The 23,935-nt window shown below is 44.0% G+C and overlaps 1 protein-coding gene across 1 annotated transcript in view; it reads left to right on the forward strand.

The window, feature by feature from the left end:
- FAM78B (family with sequence similarity 78 member B) overlaps window positions 1–23,935 on the forward strand; it is a 98,744-nt gene that overhangs the window by 65,624 nt on the left and 9,185 nt on the right. Inside the window, exon 2 of the mRNA XM_037825447.1 lies at window positions 20,181–21,109. Coding sequence (XP_037681375.1) covers window positions 20,181–20,703 — 523 coding nt within the window. The 3' untranslated portion in view covers window positions 20,704–21,109. The remainder of the gene's footprint in view (window positions 1–20,180; window positions 21,110–23,935) is intronic.

A 23,935-nucleotide genomic window follows, 5' to 3' on the forward strand; every position in this document is an offset into this window, starting at 1 on the left:
GAAGTATCTTTAGAGTCCATATTTCCACAAACAGTCTCTTCAAAGCAGTTTAGGCCTTTTCTATCAAGCTCCTCACAGTTCTTCCAGAATCTTCCCCTTATCCACTTAAAAAGCCGTTCCAACATGTTTGGTATTTGCAAACTCAGCAGCAAAAACACCCCACTTCTGGTACCAAAATCTGTTCTAGTTTGCTAATGCTGCCATAATGTAAAACACCAGAGATGGATTGGCTTTTATAAAAGGGGGTTTATTTGGTTACACAGTTACAGTCTTAAGGCCATAAAGTGTCCAAGGTAACACATCAGCAATCAGGTACCTTCACTGGAGGACGGCCAATGGTGTCTGGAAAACCTCTGAGAAGGCACGTGGCTGGCGTCTGCTCCAAAGTTCTGGTTTCAAAATGGCTTTCTCCCAGGACGTTCCTCTCTAGGCTGCAGTTCCTCAAAAATGTCACTCTTAGTTGCACTTGGGATATTTGTCCTCTCTCAGCTTCTCTGGAGCAAGAGTCTGCTTTCAACGGCCATCTTCAAACTATCTCCCAACTGCAGCTCCTGTGCTTTCTTCAAAGTGTCCCTCTTGTCTGTAGCTCCTCTTCAAAACATCACTCACAGCTGCACTAAGTTCCCTCTGTCTGTCAGCTCATTTATATGGCTCCAGTGACTCAACTCAGACCCACCCCGAATGGGCGGAGCAACACCTCCATGGAAATTATCCAATCAGAGTCATCACCCACAGCTGGGTAGGGCACAGTCCAAAGAAACTCTCAAAGAATTACAATCTAATCAACACTGATACCATCTGCCCACACAAGATTACATCAAAGATAATGGTGTTTGGGGGGACATAATACATTCAAATTGGCACAGTAATACTAGTAGCCACCTGGTTGTATTGTTGTAAGGACTAAATTAGAGCAGGTATGTAAAGCACTTGCCAGCCAGCGCAGTGTCCCCAGGTGGATCAGTCTGCATGTGGCCACAGCTGAGGGAACATTTCAACGTCCCCAGATAATGTGGGAATCTCTCTGCACCGCCGGTTTGGTGCAAACCCTTGAGAATTCCCCCTGTCCACACCCGTGTGTGTCAGGGTGGCCTTGCCTCCATGCACTGCAGACAGACGTCCCTTCTGTGTGTTGGGCAGGGATCAGTCTAGGGGAACACTTGCACAGCCCTGCCCAGAGGCATGCGCTGAGCTGCCAACATCCTCCTGGCTTCTGTCCCCTGCTTAGCTGCTGCTGGTGACTCCCCACCTCTACTGCCCTGTTCAGCATGCAGTGTATGTGGCACGTGGAGAACAGAACACAGAACGCAAAGTTAATGAGAGCAATAAACTCTGCAATAAACTCTGATTTTAAAAGTCTGTGCCACTAGACCACTCCAGCCCCTTGCTAAACCTTGCCCCCTCTTTCCCTGTATCTCTCCCTCGTCTGTTTTCAGGAACCTGATATATTTGCTCCCCTTCACCTGACTCCTGGCCATTATTTGGTGTAAACTGGGAAGCTCCTTGAAGAAGTGGGGGTGTTTTGCAGCTGCAGGAAGGGGAATTCGTCATATTCCTATTCTGTCAATGCTCCATTTCCAGCTTCCATGCTTGCCCTGCCCTCAGCCAGTGAGAGATGTCAGCACTCCCAGCAGCTGGCCAGGGGCACCCAGCAGAGTCCTGCCCTTCTGCCACCAGGCCCCTGCTGAGGACCCACCCCAGCTCTGGTGTCACCTGTAGAGAGAACCAGTGCTTTTGGAATAGGGAGTGGTGGGAGTGAGGGGAGAAGGGATCAGGTTAGACGACCTCAGTCAGTACAGGCTGCCAACAGCCTTCAGTTCTGAACAAGGAATGGGCACAGGTGCTAGAGACTGAGGGCTATGGAGTCAGAGTTAGGTTCATCCCAGCTCTGCCACTTACTTGCTTTGTGACTTTGGCAAATTCTTGGCCTTAGTTTCCTTATGTAAAAAAAAAATAAAAAAGAAAAAAAATCACATAGCACCTGCTTTGAGGGTGCTGTATAAAGCATTTAGCAGAATGCTTGGCCCTGGTAAGCATGCAATAAATATTAGCTGCTATTATCAGTAGTAGCAGAATTAATAATACTTGTCTCTCAAGATTCCTGCCTTCTTCCTGCCTTGATCATATCAACTTTGTCACCACCACAACTATTTGCTTTCTGGTTTCCCTGGCCTTGTTTTTCTCCAATAAATAGATCTCTTTAACTTTGATTTTATTCCTGGTTTCCAGACTTTGAATGCCTCCAAGTCTCTGTGGCCAAGGATTCCCCACCAGTCTATGCATTGACACCTGGTACCAGGGGCCTCTGACTTAGTCTGTCAGCCTTTCTACCTTCTCCCCAAATCCAGCCCCTGCAAAGCAAATGCTCCTTGGTGCATCCTGAGCCCTGTGGGCCCTTCCACAGGGTTAGTTGGTAGCATAGGCTTGGAAGAGGGCAGTCTCTTCTCTTCCACAGGCTGGGCAGCATCTGGAGATCAGTGAACCTCAGGCAGCAGTGATCAGCATCTCCCCTGCTTTTCCCAACACAGCAAACCATTTCATGTGAGGACATGCTAAAGGGGAAGTTTCCTCAAAAGTGCAGATGTTGCTGAAACTTGGAAGTTTTTATCTCTGAATACAGATCATTTTTAAGTTTGATGACACCTAAAACATTTTGTCCCAAATCATTGATTCTTTCTTTAGTCTCAGAGTAAGAAAACTATACAACAACCAGAATATATAAATAAAACTGCCCTAAAAAAAGAATATAAGGTTTAAACAAGATGACATGGGTGTGTGCTAGTCCTGAGGTCACTTCTCACTGGACTGCTGAGGCCTCTGGAACAGGGAGGCAGGAGAGGAGGAGGAACACTGTCTGATAGCAGCAGGCCAGTGGTGCCCCTTCTCTCCTGCTTGGACACTTGCACCCAGAGTCCTGCTTGGGTTTATTCATTCATTCATTCATCTGATACATATTTAGATTTCCTATTCTTCTCTTGGGGAAGATTTGACACTGATGTCATTACCAATATCCCCTTGACCTTGAAGAATATTCCCACTTAGTGATTCCCAAAATCAGATAGGAAGAAAGGCCCCCAAGGCTCTTGGTCTAGGTAAGAATCAAAGGACGGCAGTGTGGCCGTCCTACACTCCAGGGCTGCCCAGGGCTCCTGGCTAGCCATCCCCAAGGTTCACTGTCTCCATCAGATGCATGTGCCACCGTTACATTTAGCATCAGAAAATTACTTGTGTCTTTATAAATAGTTAAAACTGCAGATGTTCTGGGCTAAAACAGTCAATGAGGCTGCAGAGCCTTCAGCAGCAGACTGTGTCAGTTAACCAAGACAGGGTAAAGGGGGGACCCCAAGATTTCCTCCTCCAGGAATCCAGCAGAATATTCCACACTAAGAATCCCACTTGAATAATGCAAAAAGAAATAAGTGAACCACCATCCTCCCTGTCAATGACAAGGAACAAAAGGGAAAAGATGCAAAGAAAGAAAAGGGTTGTATGCCAGAGGCCTTTCCATAGTCACAGGAGCTGCCAGCATCTAGACTCCGGTGGGAGCTCAAGGGGAGTTCTAGTTTGGGGGCTGGGACGTAGGCAGCATTGAGGCAGAGAGCAGTGTCTCCTTCCCCCACCTGATGAGCAGGTAGGACGCCTACTGAATAGAAAATCACAGGCATCCATCAGGGCTCAAGAGCTGCAGTGATTCCCCAGCTGCAGGTGGCATAAGAGACTCAATAAGGTAGATGCCAGAACCCTGGAGAGCAGAGGAAATGGGGCCCAGGCCCAGCACAGACCCAAGAAGCTGCCCTGAGTTCCCCATGGCTTTAGATCCCAGGGAAGACCAGCTGTGTGGGGTTGTGCTGCTTTGGATATATTATGTCCCCCACAAAAGTCATGATCCTTTAACCCAGTCTTGTTGTGTAGAACCTCTTGATTGAGTGTTTCCATGGAGATGTGACTCACCCAACTGTGGGTGATACCTTTATTAAATTATTTCCATGGAGGTGTGGACCCCAGCCACTCAGGGTGGATCTTGATTGATTCACTGGAGTACTTAAGAGAATTCAAGAGCCAACCCAGATGCTTGCTGATGCTGAGACATGCTTGGAGTTGTGGACAGAAGAACATCTGTAGATGCTAAGAGATGAAGCCCAGAGTTTGCCCTGGAGAAGCTAAGAGAGGACCCCTAGATGCTTGGAGAGAAATGCCCTGGGAGAAAGAAGCAAGGACTCACAGGAGCTGAAAGAGATGAACTAAGACAAAAGCCCAGAGACACTTTGGAGAAAGCCATTTTGAAACACAAGCTTGGAGCAGAGGACCAGCAGACACCAGCTATGTGCCTTCCCAGCTGACAGGTGTTCCAGACACCATCAGTCATTATTCAGTAAAGGTATCCTTTCGTTGATACCTTTGTTTGGTCACTTTTATGGCCTTAGAACTGTAAATTTGTAACCAAATAAACATCCTTTATAAAAACCAATCCATTTCTGGTATTTTGCATAATGGCAGCTTTAGCAAAAACCAGAACACAGAAGTAGGGGTGCTGCTGAGTTTGCAAATACCAAACATGTTGGAATGCTTTTTAAATGGATAAGGGGAAGATTCTGGAAGAATTGTGAGGAGCTTGAAAAGGCCTAAATTGCTTTAAAGAGACTATTGGTAGAAATATGGACTCTAAAAATACTTCCAATGAGACATTAGACAGAAACATTGAATGTGTTGTTGAAAATTGGAAGAAAGGTGACCCTTGTTTTAGAGTGGCAGAGAATTTGGCAAAATTGAATCCTGGTGTCGGATGGAAAGCAGAATTTGAAAGCAACAAGCTGAAATATTTAGCTGAAGAGATCTCCAAACTAAGTGTGTAAAATGCAGCCTGGCTTCTCCTTTCTCCTTGAGAGGAAAGACATAGCTGAGAACTGAACTCTTGGGTTCAAAGAAACCAGAAATTGATGGTCTGGAAAACTCTGGGCTTCCAGAAAGCAAAACTCCACAGGCTATAGCCCCATGTGAGGATTTAACAAAACCTGGAACCAGCTAACATTTCAGTATAAGCCAGGATTGGAGATGGAATTATCCAGGAAGGATTTGTGGAAAGTCCTATTATCTGATGGTTTTGACCCCTGTATGCTGCATGCCAAGCAAACAAATTTTTTGCAAGATCTGTATAGATGAAATACTGCCAGTTTGGACTAAAAGGACAGAAAAGGGACAGATTGAAGGAAAAGTTTCTTCAGAGAAGGCAAAACCATGGATGCCAAGGTCTGAAGCCAAGAAATCTCAGGCAAGGAGAGCAAAGCAACCCATGCACGTAGAAAGGGTGAATTTGCCCCAGAGGCAGAGGGTGGACCTTCTGCCTCCATGCTCAGGAAGACTGCTGCCACCCCAGGCACATTCCCCAGGGATTGGGGAGAGCCTGGCCACCACCCCACTGTTCAGAAAGGGGAGAGCCCTTGCCCCAGAGATGCAGAGTCCAGGAGGGACTCTAATGCTTAAGCAGGGTGTGGCCAAGAAGAAGGTGGTCTCCCCAGTGTGTGGATATGTTGGAGCACTCACCCCAGTGTTTGGAGAGAAAGGGGCTGCCACAAAGGCCCTTGGAAAGGGTTGGACTCCTGCTTTCTCAAGCCCCAAGGATAAAACGTCATTTGATAAATGACTCTCAGACTGAAATCTGATGAAGTTTGCCCTGAGGGTTTTAGAAACTGTTTCTGTCCTGTGACCCCTGTTTTCCTTTCCATTTCTCCCTATGGCAATGGGAATGTTTATCCTATGACTGTCCCTCCTTTGTATGTTGGCAACAGATAACTTGTTCTGAGTTTCAAAGGTCCACAGCCACAGGAGAATGTTGCCTTAGGACAACCATGCCACTAACTGATTTTGATAAGACTTTGTACTTATCTGTATTGTGATGAAATGAATGTATTTTTGCATTTGGAAAGAATATCTTTTTGTGGTCCAGGGAATGGAATGTGCCGATTTGGATATATTATGTCTCCCACAAAAGCCATGATCTTTTAACCCAATCTTGTTGGGTGGAACCTCTTGATTGAGTGTTTCCATGGAGATGTGACTCACTCAATTGTGGGTGATACCTTTGATTAAATTATTTCTATGGAGGTGTGGACCCCAGCCACTCAGGGTGGGTCTTGATTGATTCACTGGAGTACTTAGAACTCAAGAGCCAACACAGATACTGCTGCTGATGCTGAGAGATGTTTGGAGTTGTGGACAAAAGAATGTTTGGAGTTGCTAAACTAAAAGATGAAGCCCTGAGTTTGCTCCAGAGAAGCTAAGAGAGGACCCCCAGACGCTTAGAGAGAAATGCCCTGGGAGAAAAGCAAGAACACACAGGAACTGAGAGAGAGTAGCTAAGACAAAAGCCCAGAGACGTTTTGGAGAAGGCCATTTTGAAACACAACCTGGGAGCAAAGGACCAGCAGACACTGGTCATGTGTCTTCCCAGCTGACAGAGGTGTTCTGGATGCCATTGGCCATTCTTCAGTAAAGGTATCCTCTTGTTGAGTTTGGACACTTTTATGGCCTTAGAACTGTAAATTTGTAACCAAATAAACCTCCTCTATAAAAGCCAATCCATTTCTGGTATTTTTCATAACAGCAGCATTAGCAAACCGGAACAGGGGTCCTGGATTTTTGGAGTGGAAGCTCATCCCTGGGGAATAACCACTGTGTTTCTCTCTTCAGAAACCATAATTTTGTTATGCTAAAAATCTCATTTGCTTTCAGTATCAGGCCAGATATCTTCGTCATGGAATGTAGGAGCTAGGTATCACCTCTCCTATTGTTTATTCCACACTCTTGGTGCTATAGATGAAGAAATTTAGGGTGGAGAGGCTCAAATTGGTCTCTGGCCAGAATAGTAGCTTCCAGAGCAGGTTTCTTAGACAGGAACCCTTCCCCCTCCAAATTGCATGCAAACTTTTGTGTATATGTGTGTGTTCAACCTCCTCTTTATTATCCACAGTCTAACACAATGTTGGGGACAAAGTAGGCTCTCAAAAAAGCCTTGTTAAATGAGTATGTGATGCATGTCACGAGTGGATCATCTCTCTCTCTCTCTCTGCTTTAATGTACCCATTATGTAAATGAAGTGTAGCCATCTACCCTTCCATTAAATTATCAGAACAGAGGGGCAATACTAAGCTCTCTAGCCCCATGTCACCAGCAGGCTAAGCTATTGTCTTAGCTCCTCTCTCTCAGTTTCTGTATGTTCTTGCTTTTCTCCCATGGCATTTCTCTCTAAGCATCTGGGGGTCCTCTCTTAGCTTCTCGGGGCAAATTCAGGGCTTCATCTTTTAGCTTAGCCTGCTGGTGACATGGGGCTAGAGAGCTTGGGTCCCAGCCAAGGCTGTTTTCAATGAGCCCAAGCCATGATAGCACCCATTTATGAAGCACCTACTATGTGCCAGGCACTGTAAAGATGGCTTTTTATAGGTTTTCTCATTTATTTCCAAAAGCAACCTATAAGTAGGTATTCTGATTTGCTAATGCTGCCATTTTGCAAAACACCAGAAATGGATTGGCTTTTATAAAGGGGGTTTATTTGGTTACAAAGTTACAGTCTTAAGGCCATTAAGTGTCCAAGTTAAGGCATCAACAATAGGGTACCTTCACTGGCATCTTCCATTGGCATCTGGAAAACCTCTGTTGTTGGGAAGGCACGTGGCTGGCATCTGCTTGCTCCCAGGTTTCGTTTCAAAATGGCATTCTCCAAAAGGTCAGTGTCAGCAGCCAATTGCCATCTTCAAAATATGTCTCTCAGCTGCAGCTCCTCTTCAAAATGTCACTCTCGGTTGCTGTAGCAAAATGTCACTCGTAGCTGCTCTGAGTTCCTTCTGTGTGCGAACTCCTTTATATGAATACCCACCCTGAGTGGGCGGGGTAACGCCTCCATGGAAATAATCCAATGAAACGTTTCACTCACCGTTGATTGAGTCACATCTCCATGGAAACACTCAATCAAAGAATTCCAATCTGATCAACACTAACACGTCTGCTCCCACAAGATTGCATCAAAGAATGTGGCATTTTCTGGGAGGGGAATAATATCTACAAACCGGCACAGGTTTTATTGTTATCCCCATTCTATGGGAAGCTGAACCTATAGCGGGCCGGTATTTGCCCAAGGCCACCTGTCAACAGGTGGCAGTGTCCAGATTTGCAGGCAGTGAGTGTGACTCCACACCTCACGCTTCCCCCCACCAGGCTGCCTCCCTTGGCCACCCACCTCTGCGCAGACTAGAATATTTTTCCCCAAAATGCTTCCCAATCATGCTATGCAATCCTGTGAGGTAAGACATTGCTTTTTATTACAGAATAAATAACATTAAGTATTTTTTAAATAGGACAAATATAAAATAAAGGGAAAATCACCTATAATCCCATAACCATAGATAATCACTTTCAACATTTTCATGTGTTCATCCAGTAATGCCTTTTCTCAATTTTAAGGTTCTACCTTTAGTAACAACAGGATTCCAAAATAAGAAGGAAAAATTCATGTCACACACACCCCCCACCCCCGCCTTTCCCACCATTTATCTGTCTTCAAGGGATAGAAGTAGAAGATTCAGGTGACTTCTGTGGACTGGGTTGTCTGTGGGGGGCACCCCCACCCATCACCACCACCACCTGCCCCACCTCCTACCTCTACTTCTTCCAGCACTGTACAGGGCTGGGCTCATAAGCAATGCTGACTGCTGGACAGACGGCCCCCAGCACTGAGCCAGGAACCCTGGAGACACTCATCCCTCTGTGTCTGCATCTGATCCCTTTGGATCCCTTAGCTATCATGTCAGCCTCCCCCACAGATTTATTACCTCTGCTGCCTTCCTGAACTAACCTCACCAGCCAGACCTGCCTGCTCTGCTAGAAAATCTCTCCTTCCATTGAAGCAGCTTAAAGGAAGCCCCTGCTCTAGGCTCTTCACTGGAGATGCAGAAATGCCTGTCCTTGAGATGCACACAGTCTATTGGGGAAAACAGGCATAGAAACAAGTTAAATTAATGCAGCATACTTCAATACATACAGTGGTGGCCTCTCTGAGGAGGTGACCTTGAGCTGCAAAATGGTGCCAAGCATGTAAAAAGCTGAGGGAAGAGGGTTCTGGACAACATGAACAGCAAGTCCAAAGGCCCAGAGGTGGGAAGGAGTTTGACTTTTCAATGAAGAGAAACGTTGGTGTTGCTGGAATTTAAAGAACCAGGAGAAAGACAGTGAGAAAGACAGCTGGATAACTGGTGGGGGCCCAAGATGCAGACATGGATGTTAAAAGTGCAGTGGAAAACCATTGTAAGATTTCTCAGAGAGATGAGGGATGATCTGATTTATGTTTTTCTAAGAAACCCATTCATTGCCTGTGGGTGGCCAGGGCAAGCTTGGAAGCAAGCTGGAGGAAGGACGTTATTGCACCATCCTGAAGAAAGAATAGCTTGGACCAGGGTGGTGGCCATGGTGATAAAGAGAGAGGGGACAAATTCTGTCCATGGATAGACTGAAGAAACCTGCTAAGAGAAGAGCCTGGTAAGGGTTAGTGGCGTGGCGAGGGCAAGTCAGGTCTGCACACTCTGCTTGCATTTTCACCTGGAATGTGGCCCACTTTGAATCCCACTCGTCCTTGGGGGTCCAACTCAAGCTGTACCTGTTAAAGCCCCAACACCCAGTTCACCTCTGCTTCCTCTTGTTACATGCAAAGTCTGGACCTGAGCTGGTCCAGACTTTTCCCCTATTTAGAAGTGCGTATGACCTGTCACTTCTGGTAGAGTGTGGGCCCCTTGAGTAGAACAGAGACCCCCACCATGCTGAGCATGGTGCTCTGAGTGTGGTGGGGAATCTAACGGGCTTGCTTTCTGGCCAGGGGACCCAGTACTCCAGAAAAGACACAGCCTCTGCATGCCCACCCCGGAGGCACGTGAGGGTGACACCAAGTTTAAGGCTACTGCAGCTTCTGCAGCCTCTCTGTGTGGGGAAAGGAGCTTTGCTCCACAAAGCTCAGCATTGGAGTTGGATATGAACCATCCTCAGACATGACTCAGAAAACTGGCCACAGACCCAAGACCTCAGGGCTGTCAAATAGAAACAAATTAGCAGAGGCTCTGAGAACCCAGCCAGGACAATTTAGGGGCCATGATATTAACTGTCTCCAATTAGTGATGAGCAAATACATAAGAACGAGGTATCTCCAGTGCTTGCAGGTGAGAGCCTAGAGATACCCGGGTAAAACGGAATTGAATGTGGTTCACGAAAGAAGCCCTGTCACTTTAAACATGGAGCCTCTCCCTACACTGATGACTCTTTTTAAAAACACTGGAAATTATCTCTTCTGCTATGGGAAAAAAAAAATTCCTCCCTATGTGCCAAAAAGAAAAGGATGTGGTCAGAAAGGAAGGAGGGTGGCGGGGGAGGTGGGAGGGTAGTATTTACAGGCTTTTCAGAGTCTGACATAAACAGTGCAGAATGAGGAAAAACCTAAATTTAAAACTTACTCTGTAATCATGGAGCAAACCATCTGAGAATCAGGACATGAGCCAGCACCAAGGCTGGGAATTGGTGTCTGAGTAGGCTGAGTGGCTGCCCAGAGGCACTGGGCTTCATTTGCCAAGTAGACACAGGACATGACTTAGCATCCCTGTGGCTTCCCCCTTCCTCCCACCATAATCCTCTGCATCTCCCTTTGCCCAACACTGGACTCTGCACCCACCTGCTCCTTGAAAAGTGCCTTATCTCCATGCATTTCTCTCGACCTCATTGCCATTGACTATTATTTCCAGCTCCTCTTGGGGAGGGATTTGGAGGTGGGGAAGGTGCTGGCGTAATTCCTCTACAAAGTTAGAAATGATGCTGAGCGTGAACCTCATGGGAATGTGGGCATATTGCTCTTCTTGGTGCTAGGGGGAAAAACTGAATTCTCTGAGGATGTGGTGTTTTAACTAAACTTTCCACATGCTTAGAAGTGCCTTAGGTTTGAGCTATGAAGGTGAAGAGAGAATATAGAAGCCTGTTCCCACACTGGAAGTGCAATAAAGTTAACATAACTGTTCCTTTGAAGAGTAGGCTCCACAGACTGTCAGAACAGTGCCTGGAGTTCAGGAAGTTGTGAACTAACTATGATCAGGGGTGATATTATCAGAATTGGTACCCCTCCCTAGAACTGAAGCCTTGGAACCATCATTTCATACAAGGAAGGCACTGTGAGGAAGACATGTGATGCGGAATCAAATGTCAGGCTTTCAACTCAGTTCTGCCCTTTACTGACTATAGGATTTTAAGCAAGTTCCTTCTTGTATAACAGAAAGTATATACCCACCTCGTGGGACTGATGTAAGAGTTGATGTGGTGCTGTTTGTGGGTGTGTTTTGTAAATGTTAAGACTAAGTGAAAACACGACACACCAAAAAATAACTCCTTGTTGGAACTGTCCAGGGTTCTGGAGCTGCAGATTGGCTCCTCCACCTCAGCCTGTCCCAAATATTTACAGGGTCCATGCCGGCTAAGGGTACAAACAAAAGTGTGGATACCATATTCCTAAATATTTGAAAGTTATAAGTCAAACCAATAAAGTGCTGAATCAAATAAGTTCTATCCTCCTACTTTGACAAAAATACCTTTATAACAACTGGGAGTCCAGGTTTGATTTAAAAATTCTTGGACTCCTCAAAGTTCTGTGCCAGCACATGATGGCATAAGAATAGCCAGCCCTCAGCCCCTGACCCCAACCACTTCTCTTGCCACTCCTGACTGTACCATATCGAGAGAGGCATCACACACATGTGTGAACACCCAACATGCATGTCCAAACTCCATGCACCGCCTCCATGCAGGTGGAGTGGGCTGCCCTTTGGAAGACAGACCAGGGAAAAGGCCTGCATAGACCTGGAGGCATATTTGGGGTCATTTGTGCTGGGAATACTGAGATTCCAGGTATTCAGAGGTTGTCTAGAAGGAGGGGCATGGGCTCCAGGTAGGCACTTCCTCTTAGCTCCACAGACTCCTTGCCCAATGTGGAGTCATGGCCAGAAGATACTAGAATAGTTCCCTCTAAAATGTGGGGCCCGGGCAGGAGCTCCTCTCACAATCCTGGATCTCAAAGTCTCACCTGGGAGCTCTCCAGGTTTGAAACTACCAGTCCTCCATATACAGTTTCCCACATTCCATCGGGGGCATTAGTATCAGTAGTGCCTCTGCACACCTGCCCACTCCCTGCCCTCACGAATGCAGCTGCCAGCCTTCCCTACCGCAGTGACAACAGAACTGCAGGGGGAGAAAAGTAGGATTCAGAGACTAAGCTCTGCTCCTCATGGAACTGACTGGGTCTGCGTGGAGCCTGGACCTGAACCTGGGGACCATTTACTTTAATAAAATGCTTCACATGAACTTGCTTGATTGGGATATGCCTCTTTCTTCTAAAAATGGAAGGCAGAAAGTATGAAGATTGTAATAATGGATATTTTCATTATGAGGTCCATTGGCAAGTCCATTAGCTGTGAGCTTTGAGCCAATGGTTAATTGCCTAAAATGGAAGCATCATGTTTATCATGCTGAGAAGGGTTGTAAGAGGAGGGGGAGGAGATAATAACTAATATTGACATAGGTTGTTATGGTTTACAAAGCGTTTGCTCATACATCATCCCTTCATTTGATATGTGTAATCGCTCTGAGATGCAGGGAAGCCTGCAGTTATTTTTCTTCCCATTTTACACAGGAGGAGCCTAAGGCCAATTGTTTTGACTTGCCCGAGGTCATCCAGCTGTGAACCAGCTAATACACAATCTCCTGAGAGCAGCTTTGGTCTTTCCTCCATTCACCATACCAAAGACTTCAAAGAAGGAAAGATGAGATTAAGTACACAAAAGAGCTCTTTGCACAATTGTGGTGTAGTAGAAAAGGCAGGGTTTTGGGTCCAAAAGATCTAGCCTCAAATCTTGGCTCCGGCCCTTCCTATCTGTATGATTTTGGACAATTTACTCTGAGCCTCTTTTCCTTCTATATGAACAGAGTATAATAATTCCTGCCTCATATGGTTACTGTCAAGAGCTTACATGTGGAAGTATTCAGAAGATGTTAGTTTCCTTCTTTCCCTAACCCATCTCTGTTACTTACTGATGCCTAAACTTAAATGTCATTTACTTTGTGCCACCCAGTGTGCCAAGTACTTTCCATTCATTCTCATTTAATTGTCACACCAAGTGCATCAAGTAGATACTATTATGATCCATATTTTGTTAATGGGGAAATGGTACAGAAAGGGCAAGTGACTTGTCTAAACTCACACAGCTAGTAAGTGGTAGTTCTAGGTTTACAATCCCAGGCAATCTGGCTCCGGAAACCTGCTTTCTGCCACTAGGCTTGGTCAGCTCTCTGCTTCATCTCCCTTCTCCCGTTCATTGCCCAACTTCTTGAAGGAATTACCTGAACTCTTAAACGTTTCTTATGCTTCTTCATTCCTTCCATAACTCCTTACAGAACAGCCTCCACTCAAATATCTTTACTAAAATTGTTGTCTTGATTATTTATCACCAGCATCCTAATTATCATATCCAATGGCTTTTTCTTAACTCCAGGCTCCTCTATTAATAGAGCCTGAGACTCCTGACTCCCTGAAATTCTCTTCTTCCTTGACTTCGGAAACTAGTTCTCCCCCATCACTGGATCTTCTTCTCTTTTTCAAATTTCTCTTTATCTTCTGGCCATCTAAACAGGCTTCCTGAGATCTCTCTTTCCATCCCCAAAGATTTCAACCACCACCACATCATCAAGTGATCCTCTCCATGCAGATAATTGCCAGATTAACATCTATAGTCCTGACTTTCTCCTGAACTCTAGACCCAACTTTACAACTACCTCATAGACACAATGTCCATATGTCTAGTCAACTTCTTAAAAGTAGCAGTCTCCACATTGGAATTCATGGTCTCCTCCCATCTTTCACTTCAGATTAGTTCAATACTCATTTGTTCAATGAATATTTTTGAATTCCATCTATGCATCGGGCATTCTTCTAGGTACAGTATGATAGTGAATAAAACACGAAAGCCCTTCCTTCTTGGGGGGTTACATTTGCGGACTACAGTGGGAGAGAAAGACCATAGGTAAAGTAAATAAATTATATAAAATTATATATAAATTATATAGTATATTGTAAGTTGCTATGGAATGAAATAAAGCAGAGACAAAGGATGGGGAATGCTGGGGCAGGATATTGCAATTTTAAATATGGTTATCAGGAAAGGCTGCACTGAGAACATGACATTTGAGCCATAAATGATAGAGGCCAGGGAGCAAACCTTTTGGATTCCTAGGAAAGAATATTTCAGGTAAAGTGAACAGCAAGTGCAAAGGCCCTGAGGTGGGAGTGTATCTGGCATGTTCAAGAACTAGCATGGAAGCCAGAGTGAGCAAGAGGGAGAGAAGACGTGATGAGGGCAGAGAGGAAATGGGGAACTAGCCCATGTAGTGCTACATAGGCCCTTTTAACAACTTGGGCTTTTTCTGAGTGGGGTGGGAGCCATGGAAGCATTTTGAGCATAGGAGTGGCAAGATCACAAGGTCTCTGTGGCTGCTGTGACTGGAGCAGCAGAGCAGAGGTATTAGCAGCTGTAGCTCGGACCAAGTCGATGGCAGTGGAAGTGGTGGGAAGAAGTTTAGTTCTGGATATATGTTGATGCTGACATCAATAGGTTTGCTGTTGGTAGTATGCAGACAGAGTGGTTAAGAATGCTTCCAAAATTTTTGGCCTGGCAACAGAAAGGAAGGAACTGCCGTTAAATAAGACAAAGTACAGGAAGAACAGGTTTTGCAGGGAAGAAATAGATATTAAGAGTTCAATCTTGGATAAAGTTGGAGATGTCTTTTGAATATACAAGCAGAAATGTCAAGTACACAGCTGAGTGTATGCATCTGGAGCTCAGAGAAGTAACCCAGGCTGGAGATATAAATGTGGAAGTTACCAGAATGCAGGTGGTACCTAGAGCCATGAGACTGGATGAGATCACTACGGAAGTGTGAGTAAATAGAAAACAGAAGAGGACCAGAGACTGAGCCCTGGGGCCCTCCAAAGTTAAGAGGTTGGGAGATGAGGCAGAAACAGGAAAAGGACAATGCAAAAGAGGTAGAAGTAAAAACAAGAATAGTAAGCATGGAGCATGTGCCAGACACTGTTTTGTGCAAAGAAAACAAAGACAAACGACTTCATTCTCACTGTCCAGAGATTCACTTTCTAATGGAGAATTCAGGGCTTTGCATGCTGAAATACCACTGGGGGTGGAGAGGTAGGGATGGGAAGTCCAAAAAGGGGTATGGTATGTCAGCGACAGGGAGAGCACAACTTGATATTTCTGTGAATGATTCTCTACCTCCTCCCCAGTCACCCGGACTTGGTTCCTTGAAGTGATTTTTACTTTATCTGTTCATTTGTCTCTGCTAAGCAATAGGTCACCAAGCTTCAGACTATCTACCTTTGTGTTATCTCATATGTGGCCCCACCTCTCCACTCCTTCTGCTACCAACTAGATGAAGGCCTCATTAGATTTCACATGTAATGTTGCAAAATGCTCAAAAGCTCCTAATGTCCTCATTGCCTCCCCTTATGCCTGTAATTCTCCTTCTTCCTGGGCACGTCACTCTCCTGCTCCAAAGTCCCACCATCTCTAGGATGGAGCCCAACCTCCTAAGCCCATTATTAAAGGCACTCCACAAAATGACCCTGCTCTGCCCACCCGGCTTTGTCTCCACTCTTCTCAATACTCTCCCTCTAATGTGCTCTCTTCACTATTTTCTGGACACTCCATGTTCATGCTCAATGTCAAGCTCTTGCCCATGATGGAGCCTCCTTCCTTTATTTTTATTATAGTGCCCTTCTTTAATCCCAACAGCTCCCACTTTCCTTACAACTATAGCCTGCATGGAGGCCCACATTTCTGAATTCCTGAATTACCTGGAGTCTGTGCTACTCATTTTTGTATGTGGCAAACGATGATATGAATAGCCACAAAGTACATTTATATTCACTTACTCACTCACTTTTATTTATATGTGGTTTGCTCACTGCCCCCACCACCACTACCATCACCAATGGGCAAATAAATTTCAGTACAAGGCATGGTGCTACTCTAATAATAGATTTTAAATGAATAGATGTTTCAAAGTGAGTGAAAACGTAAAGTGTAAAACTGCGATAAAGCACTTTGTTATACAGAAGTTCTACCAGCTCCACTTATAGAGACATGAAAATTACTTAGATACAATATTCATCTATTCTTTCAACAAAGATGTATTAGGATCTACTTTGTGCCAGCAATTTGCTAGACACTAATGATTCAGAAATGTCACATAACGGGGACAGAATTTCTGTTGGAGGTGATGAAAAAGTTTTGGGAATACATAGTGGTGATGGTTGCACAACATTGTAAATGTAATTAATGCCACCGAATCATAATACTTGAAAGTGGTTAAAATGGAGAATTTTATGTTGTATATATTTTACCACAATAAAGTTTTTTAAAATAATAAATAAATCCCGAGCCTAAAGGAAATCATAATCTAATGGGAAGGCAGACATTAGACATAAATAATTACACTATATCTGGCACCTGTAAATATCTGGATATAGCCATGGGAGCACAGAAGAGAAGGCTTCCTGCAGAAGGTGATACATGTGATGTTTCTTAAATAGTTTGAATAAAGTGGTTAAATACTTTAGTAGGGGAAAGAGCTGTATGGTCAGAGGGCACAGCATGAGCAAAGGGAGGGAGAATCAGCATGGTATGTTGGGAGGAGGTCATGGAGAACCACGTATGTCTTGTTAAGGAACTTGAATGTTGTCCCTGGGTGATACCTGTCCATGTAGAGGAGACTTTGAAGGGTGTTAGATATAGAAAGAGCATGATCAGATTTGTGTGTTTAGACAATAGCACAGCCTGAAAGATGGATTCTGAAGAGGGATCAAGGTTGGATACAGAGTTATCAGTTATGGACCAGCAGACCAGAGAAGAGAGGCTAAGGGCTTGAATTAAATGAGGGCAGTGAAAGTTGGGATGGAGAAAAGGATATAAATTCAGAGATCACTTAAGGGGCAAGATCCACTGCTATGGTGATACAGTAGCAGTGACAGTCTAGATGAGGGGTTGGGAAGAGCCAAAGATGACCCTCAGGGTCCTGGCCTGTGAGACTTGGTGATCAGTGGGCTGCCCCCTGCAGCAGACATAGGGGAAGAGGGCCTGGTTTATGATGAAGAGAATGAGTTCAGTTTAGGCTATGTGGAATTTGAAGTGCCTCCAGCATCCCATTCAAAGTAGTCCCCTTAAAGGGTCAGACAGTGTCTCCAGTGATACTGTCATTCTCAGAACTTTTCAGGGACTTTTCTGAAAACCATTGTCAAAGCCAGTTTATCAGCTACATAAATCAGTCATACATTTTATAGACATAACCTCTCTTTTTGTCACTACCTTGGAATGCACATTAGTACCTATTTTTTTGTAAAGGAAATAAAAAAGAATATATTACTTTTTTAAAAAGAAAAACTCCCTTGTTCACTGAACTTACGTCATAATGAATGTTGGCTATTTCCAAAATCAGACCGTCTCTTGATGATGTAGTCTTGGGATCTCTGGGACTGTGGAAGAGAACATGCATTAAGCCCAGAAGACATTTTCAAAAGAACACTCAGAAATAACAGCAGTGTAGATGGATTAATATGAAACCTCCCAAGACCACCACCTCCAGTGGCTAAACTCAACTCACTGTCTTTGTTCTGATGTGATCATTAAGAAGCCTGTTTTATTCCTTTATTCCAGAGAATTCTCCAAGATGAGCACAAGAATGCAACTCTACTGTATTAACTCTACTTTCAGAAAATCAGCATCCAAACTAAGTTTTGTGATTTTCCACAAGACTGACCTCTAGATTCAGAGCCCAATTCTCTGTTCACGTACTTTGTCCAGGAAGATTAGGGTGAGAACATGAAGAGTAAAGTGTCTAGAGACAGAGTAACTGAATTGACCAGCAAGATATCCAGTCCTGAAAAGGTAGTGTTGTAATAGAATAAAATGTTCAACTGCTCAAAAACAAATTCCCCAGGCAGTCTGCCACAGTTGGCATAGTATTAAGGACAAGAGAGCAAATATAATCTGGCACTGCTAGGAATACTTACCCAACAGTCCCACAAAGAAACCCAAAGGCCAGTAGAGTCTGGTCACTGTGACCAAAATGAAGAACAGAGTTTAGGTAACAGAGCAAATAAATGTCTAGTGAGTAAATAACCTTTCCTACCCTTTGTCTGGTGCACAAAGCTGAGACCACTGTGGCCGTCTTATAAACCCAACAAGCAGATTGGGTCTCCTGCCACCTTCTGACCCTTGTATGATTATATCCCATTCAAACAACACTTTCTCCCTTTTTTCCAGTGAGAGGTAACTATAGTATTATCTGGGAGCTACCTCATGACACAGCTACAACTAGCATGTGTAGCGAAATGGTTTCTCTCTGACTTTCTGAGCCAGGTCAATTCCTGTTACTTTCTGCCAACCATGAAACACTGCAATTATTCCCAGCAGTTACCAAGGACATGGAGACAAGAGAAAAGGATTTGTAGCTGTGGTTCACCTCCTCCACAGGCAGTCCAACCCTCTCTTCACTTCAGACTGGGGCTTATTGACATAGGAAGTGCAATGGGGGGCCCGCAGGAGGCAGTGGTTAGCGTCCCCCTGTCCCCACATAACGGTAAGAGATGCTGGGATGTTATCAGCACCAACTTGACAATGCGACTCCTTTTTCGGCCATTTGTATAAAGCCATGCAGGATTCCTCTGTCATTTTGTAAGAGGAAGAACTATATGTCAAATAAGGCCACCACCTCTTAACTGATGAATGAAGCAGTCTCATTTCTTTCTTTATTGAATTCTCATGCATTATTACTGAATATCATTTCTGGTCCCAGGAGTGGATACAGAGACAATGCATGGCCAGGCTCTGCTGTCTAAACCTCTGCCCCATGAGGGTCTGGTCCACCCCACCCACCCCTGACTGCTGACTCCTTGGATAGCCTAAGTCCCCTCCATTCTGGCTTCCTGCAGCATCACGTAAGGGCACTTCAGGAGACTGTATGGTATAGTGTTCAAATGCATGGACATTGGAATCAGAAAATTCCCAGTTCCACCTCTCATAATCCCTAAGACCCTCAACATGTACCTTAAAATCTTTAAGACTCCATCCCCTCATGTGTAAAATGGAAACAAAAATTCATTTATCTTGTGGGATATTTTGAAGATTGAGATAACATAAGTAAAATACTTAACACAGTGCTTGGAACAGAATAAACACTTAATAAATATCAGTTAGCAGCAGCAGCAGCAGCAGCAGTCCATGGTAGGGAAGGGTTGGCAGGGAGACACGGGCTAAGAGTGGAGCACATGGCCTCCTCCTGCCTTCTGTGCAAGAATGGGGACAGGCAAGAGGAGTAGGCAGCTGCCAGAATGTGAGGTTTGCCAGACTAGGCAAGTAGGACGTGAAGCCAATGGGAGAACAGCATATTAAAAACTTTGTATCCCAGCCCCTTCAGCACAACATTCACATTGAGCTGGGGTCCAGAAAGTGATCATTCTCTCTCTATTTTGTCATTTTCTAGGCCAAAGTTGTCTATGGGCTAAATTGGCTGCTGCCTGGAATTTAAACCCTGTTTGTCGAGCACAAATTCTACTACTGTGATTTCCCAGAAAAGTAGTGTAACCTTTAACTTTGCCTCGTTTTTCTTTGCTTTCTACCTGATACTTCCTTCCAAGTACATCAAATTTCAACCACCACCTTTTCCCAAAAAACAAATCTTACACACACACACTCATGATTCCCACCAAAGTGGTTCTTGCAAACTAATGCCTCTAAATGGTTGAATACAATTCCACTATCCCGGCTAGTTGACACCTCTTTGTGGGTCTTACAGCCGTCTCTTTGACATTCCTACTTCCAGTTGCACCAGTGATGGTTTTATTTAGCTTGCTTTGGTATTGCCTTTTTATTTTTGTTTTGTTTTCATTTAATCCTGAAACAGCACAGAACTTTTTGACTTGAATTGCCCTTTGAACTTCCCATTTTTTTCAAGTTGGTCATGTTAGTAAGTGGTGGGCACCTCTCCAGCTTCTGAAAAATTCATTCAGCCTCTTTTCTTGTGCATCTCTTCTGCTTTGGCAGGTCAAGCTGGGAACTGCCTGACTTGAGGGAAGGGAGAGTAAAAGCCATCAGTGACTCAGATGGGGTGAGCTACCCTTGGTACGGGAACACCACAGAAACTGTGACCCTGGTTGGCCCCACCAACAAGATCTCCAGGTTCTCCGTCAGCATGAATGACAACTTCTACCCCAGTGTGACGTGGGCAGTGCCTGTGAGTGACAGCAATGTGCCGCTGCTCACGAGGATCAAGAGGGACCAAAGTTTCACAACCTGGCTGGTGGCCATGAACACTACCACCAAGGAGAAGATCATTTTGCAGACCATCAAGTGGAGGATGAGGGTGGACATTGAGGTGGACCCTCTTCAGCTCCTGGGGCAAAGGGCCCGGCTGGTGGGCAGGACTCAGCAGGAGCAGCCCCGGATCCTGAGCCGGATGGAACCCATCCCTGCCAACGCACTAGTGAAACCCAATGCCAATGATGCCCAGGTCCTCATGTGGAGGCCCAAGCGGGGGCCGCCTCTGGTTGTGATCCCTCCTAAGTAGAAGCAGACTGGCCTGACTGTGTGAGGAGCACATGTCATCGAGGCACACAGTGAGGTTGCCAGGGGTGACAGGAGCCAAACAGAGTTTCTGAGCCAAAGCAGACCTCTCGGTTTGCCAGCCTTTGCAGCCACTTGTGAAGAGTAGGGCTGCTCCTTGGGTGGTAGAACCATAATCCCTAGGAAAAATCCCTTCCTTTTATGAGTAAAGAAATCACTGATTTGACAGACTTGCTGTGATTACCATGCAAGTAGCCATATTCGGAGCTGACCCGGATGATTCTTTTATCAGAACTATTGACCATTTCTTTCCTGTGAGATGCAGGGGATGGAAACGAAATTAAACAGTGCCTGTGGCAAATGCTGCTTCCCAACCAATTACAAGTGGAAGTGAAAACATCCACAACCAGGTGTCCGTAAGACAGACAGTCCCACTGTCTGACTGGAGGGTGCTGGGGAAGGGGTTCAATGAAAGTCGGGTGGTAAAGAGAATGGGTGACGGGGAGAGGAAGGAATAAGTTGATAATACAAATTAATACCTGTGAATTTCTTAGTTGATCGTGAACACACTCATTGGAATGAAAGGAACACTTAGGAAACTAGAGAAATGTTGGCATTTGCTCCACTCTTGAGGTGGAGCCTCTTGGGAACTGTCCAAGGTGCTGAAGTGAACTAAACAATGGGAGCCCTCAGTGGTGCCATCTACACACCCCTTTCCAAAAATTATTTATTCAAAGTATTTTAAATCACAGTATTTGGATGCATAGTTCCTGTATTCTACAGAAACTATGATATTTTGGTCCCTACCGTGTTGTTAAGTGTAAACCAAATTGTGATTTTGTTTATAGCTGTTTATTATGTTCCCATCACCAGCCCTAAATTTACAAAAAGATAATTATGTTTAAGCCATGACTCGAAACAGGGTTTCAAGAACATTTCAACAAATAAGAAAAGTATTTTCACTCTATTTTTTAGCTTGTGAATGATTTGAACACATAGCATGCATACACACACATACACACACACATATCCACAGATGCATATAGCATAATTACTAGCAGATTTGCCAGCAGTGCCCACATATGTACATATAGCCTTTGTGCATATACAGTATACACACTATATATCCATATGTGTTTATTTTGGCCCTATTTCACAGATGCTCAACTTCAACTACTTGAGCATTTGTGAAAAACTGCTTCATAAGGCTTTACTTCAGAGCTCCTTAATGAAAATCTGAGCTCCCCATGTTAAGCAAACCTGTACTGCCGAGTTCTAACAAATAAAGATGAGAGACCACATTTCCTTTAGTCAAGCTAAAACTTTTTAAAGAGTTTCCAGTGTTTACAATCAGGATTTTCCTGCTTTACTCAACTTAAATCACCCAAAAAAGGAGAGCTTTTCCTTTTCTTCTCACAAGGGCAAGTTGTGATATTTATAAGACTGCCTGTTCAAAAACTCCCCATGCATACAAATCATAAAACTCTCATAATAACATTGTGGATTTTATTAGTCAATACTGCAAGCCTAATTTCTGAGGTGAGCTATTCAGAGCAATTATTACAGTCCCAAGGTTTGCTCCAAAGATCCGTCTGCCACCAAAATTTGGGGGTGGAGAAGGAAAAGCAGAAGGACTTGTTTATTAGTTTTATTTTATTTACAATTTAGCCTAATTTTTTCAGGGTCTAGTCCCAAGAGATGGTGCTTATTTACATGAAAGAGTTAACCGATCCTCTCCAAATTATGTAGTTAACCTCACACCCCAACCATCAGCTACTCTCCTAATAGATTAGTTATTGGTGGCAAGGTGAGCTATTTACAACAGCACGTTAATGACATGTCAGTGACTCACAGAAGACCTGGAGAAATTCCATTTAGAAATAATTCAGTTGCTACATTTGGATTCTTCTGTCCCTTCCCATGCTTCCTTGTTTTTTTATGGGAGAAGTAGCCCCAGAGAGCTCCATGGCTGAAGTATAAAGCTGCTTATTTACCACGCTGACATCAGAAACATTAGTCTCTCCTGATTGAATTAGATGTCACTGTTTAGGGGATTCTGGAGAGTGAATTCTGATCCTGGAATCTAATTCACAAAGGTCAGAGGCGCTCTTTCCTCAGGAATGTCTTAGGATACTAAAGAATGAAAGAATTCTAATCCCTATCTGCCCCATTTTAAGAAAGCCTGATATTTAAAAATCCAGAATTTTAACAAACAGGACTATTTACATTACAAAATCCTATGCAAGATTTCTGTTTCCAAATTCCCCTAATCCATTAAAATAAGATATGACTTACACAATATGTTTACACATAACATATCTTCTTCAAGGGCATATCTGTATTTATAAAGCAAGTTTCAGCATACTTAGCTGGGCTTCTCCCTATCCCACACCATCCCAAACACTCATGCTTTTCAGAGCTTTAAAAGAAATGACACCAAGGCAGTTTCTGGAAAATTATGTAATGACAAAATGAGAAAAATAGATGGAAAAGTGCTTATAAAAGTTAAAAGCACTATGCAAATGTACATTAGGTTTATTGTCAGTGACACTATTGTGAACTCTACGGTTGGGTCTCAATTCTGAAATCAGCCTGGCAGAACACTCTATTGCCCTGCAGCTGATTATTTTAAAGTTATAGTTATTTTACAAGGAAATGACCCCTTTTCTTTCTGTCATTACCTTTCAGCTTAGTCAGGATATATCCAAATGAAAGACTCTTTAACAAGAGAGAATTCACCTTGAAATCACTGTTGGGGTCATCTCCATCCTGCTATCAGGCCTTTTCTGATGGTGCCTAAGTTTGATGCCAGATGCCATTTCTTAAAAGTGGCTCATTCAGTGTCTTGGTTTTTTAGTTAGGGGGTTTCAGAACTATATTTGGGATTCTAAACACACATACACATACAAACACACAGTTTCTTGGTGACACAAGAGTTTTGAATTTCTTTCTGAATAAGAGCATTTCCTAAGGTCATAGATTCTTTTTCTTTTTCCTTTACTTTTTATTTTGAAATAATTTCAAACTTACAGGTTAGTTGCAAAATAAAAACAATACATGGAACTCTAATGTTCCCTCCACCCAGATACCTAGATTGACCAATTATTAGCATTTTGCCACAATTGTTATATCTGTTTGTCTTTCTGTCTTTCTTTTTATCTATGTAACTATCTGTCTATCTGTGTATCTGTCTATATATCTATTTTCTAAATATTTGAGAGTAGGTTACATACATC

This window comes from Choloepus didactylus, chromosome 2 (assembly GCF_015220235.1).
Source record: "Choloepus didactylus isolate mChoDid1 chromosome 2, mChoDid1.pri, whole genome shotgun sequence".
Classification (NCBI taxonomy): Eukaryota; Metazoa; Chordata; class Mammalia; order Pilosa; family Megalonychidae; genus Choloepus; species Choloepus didactylus.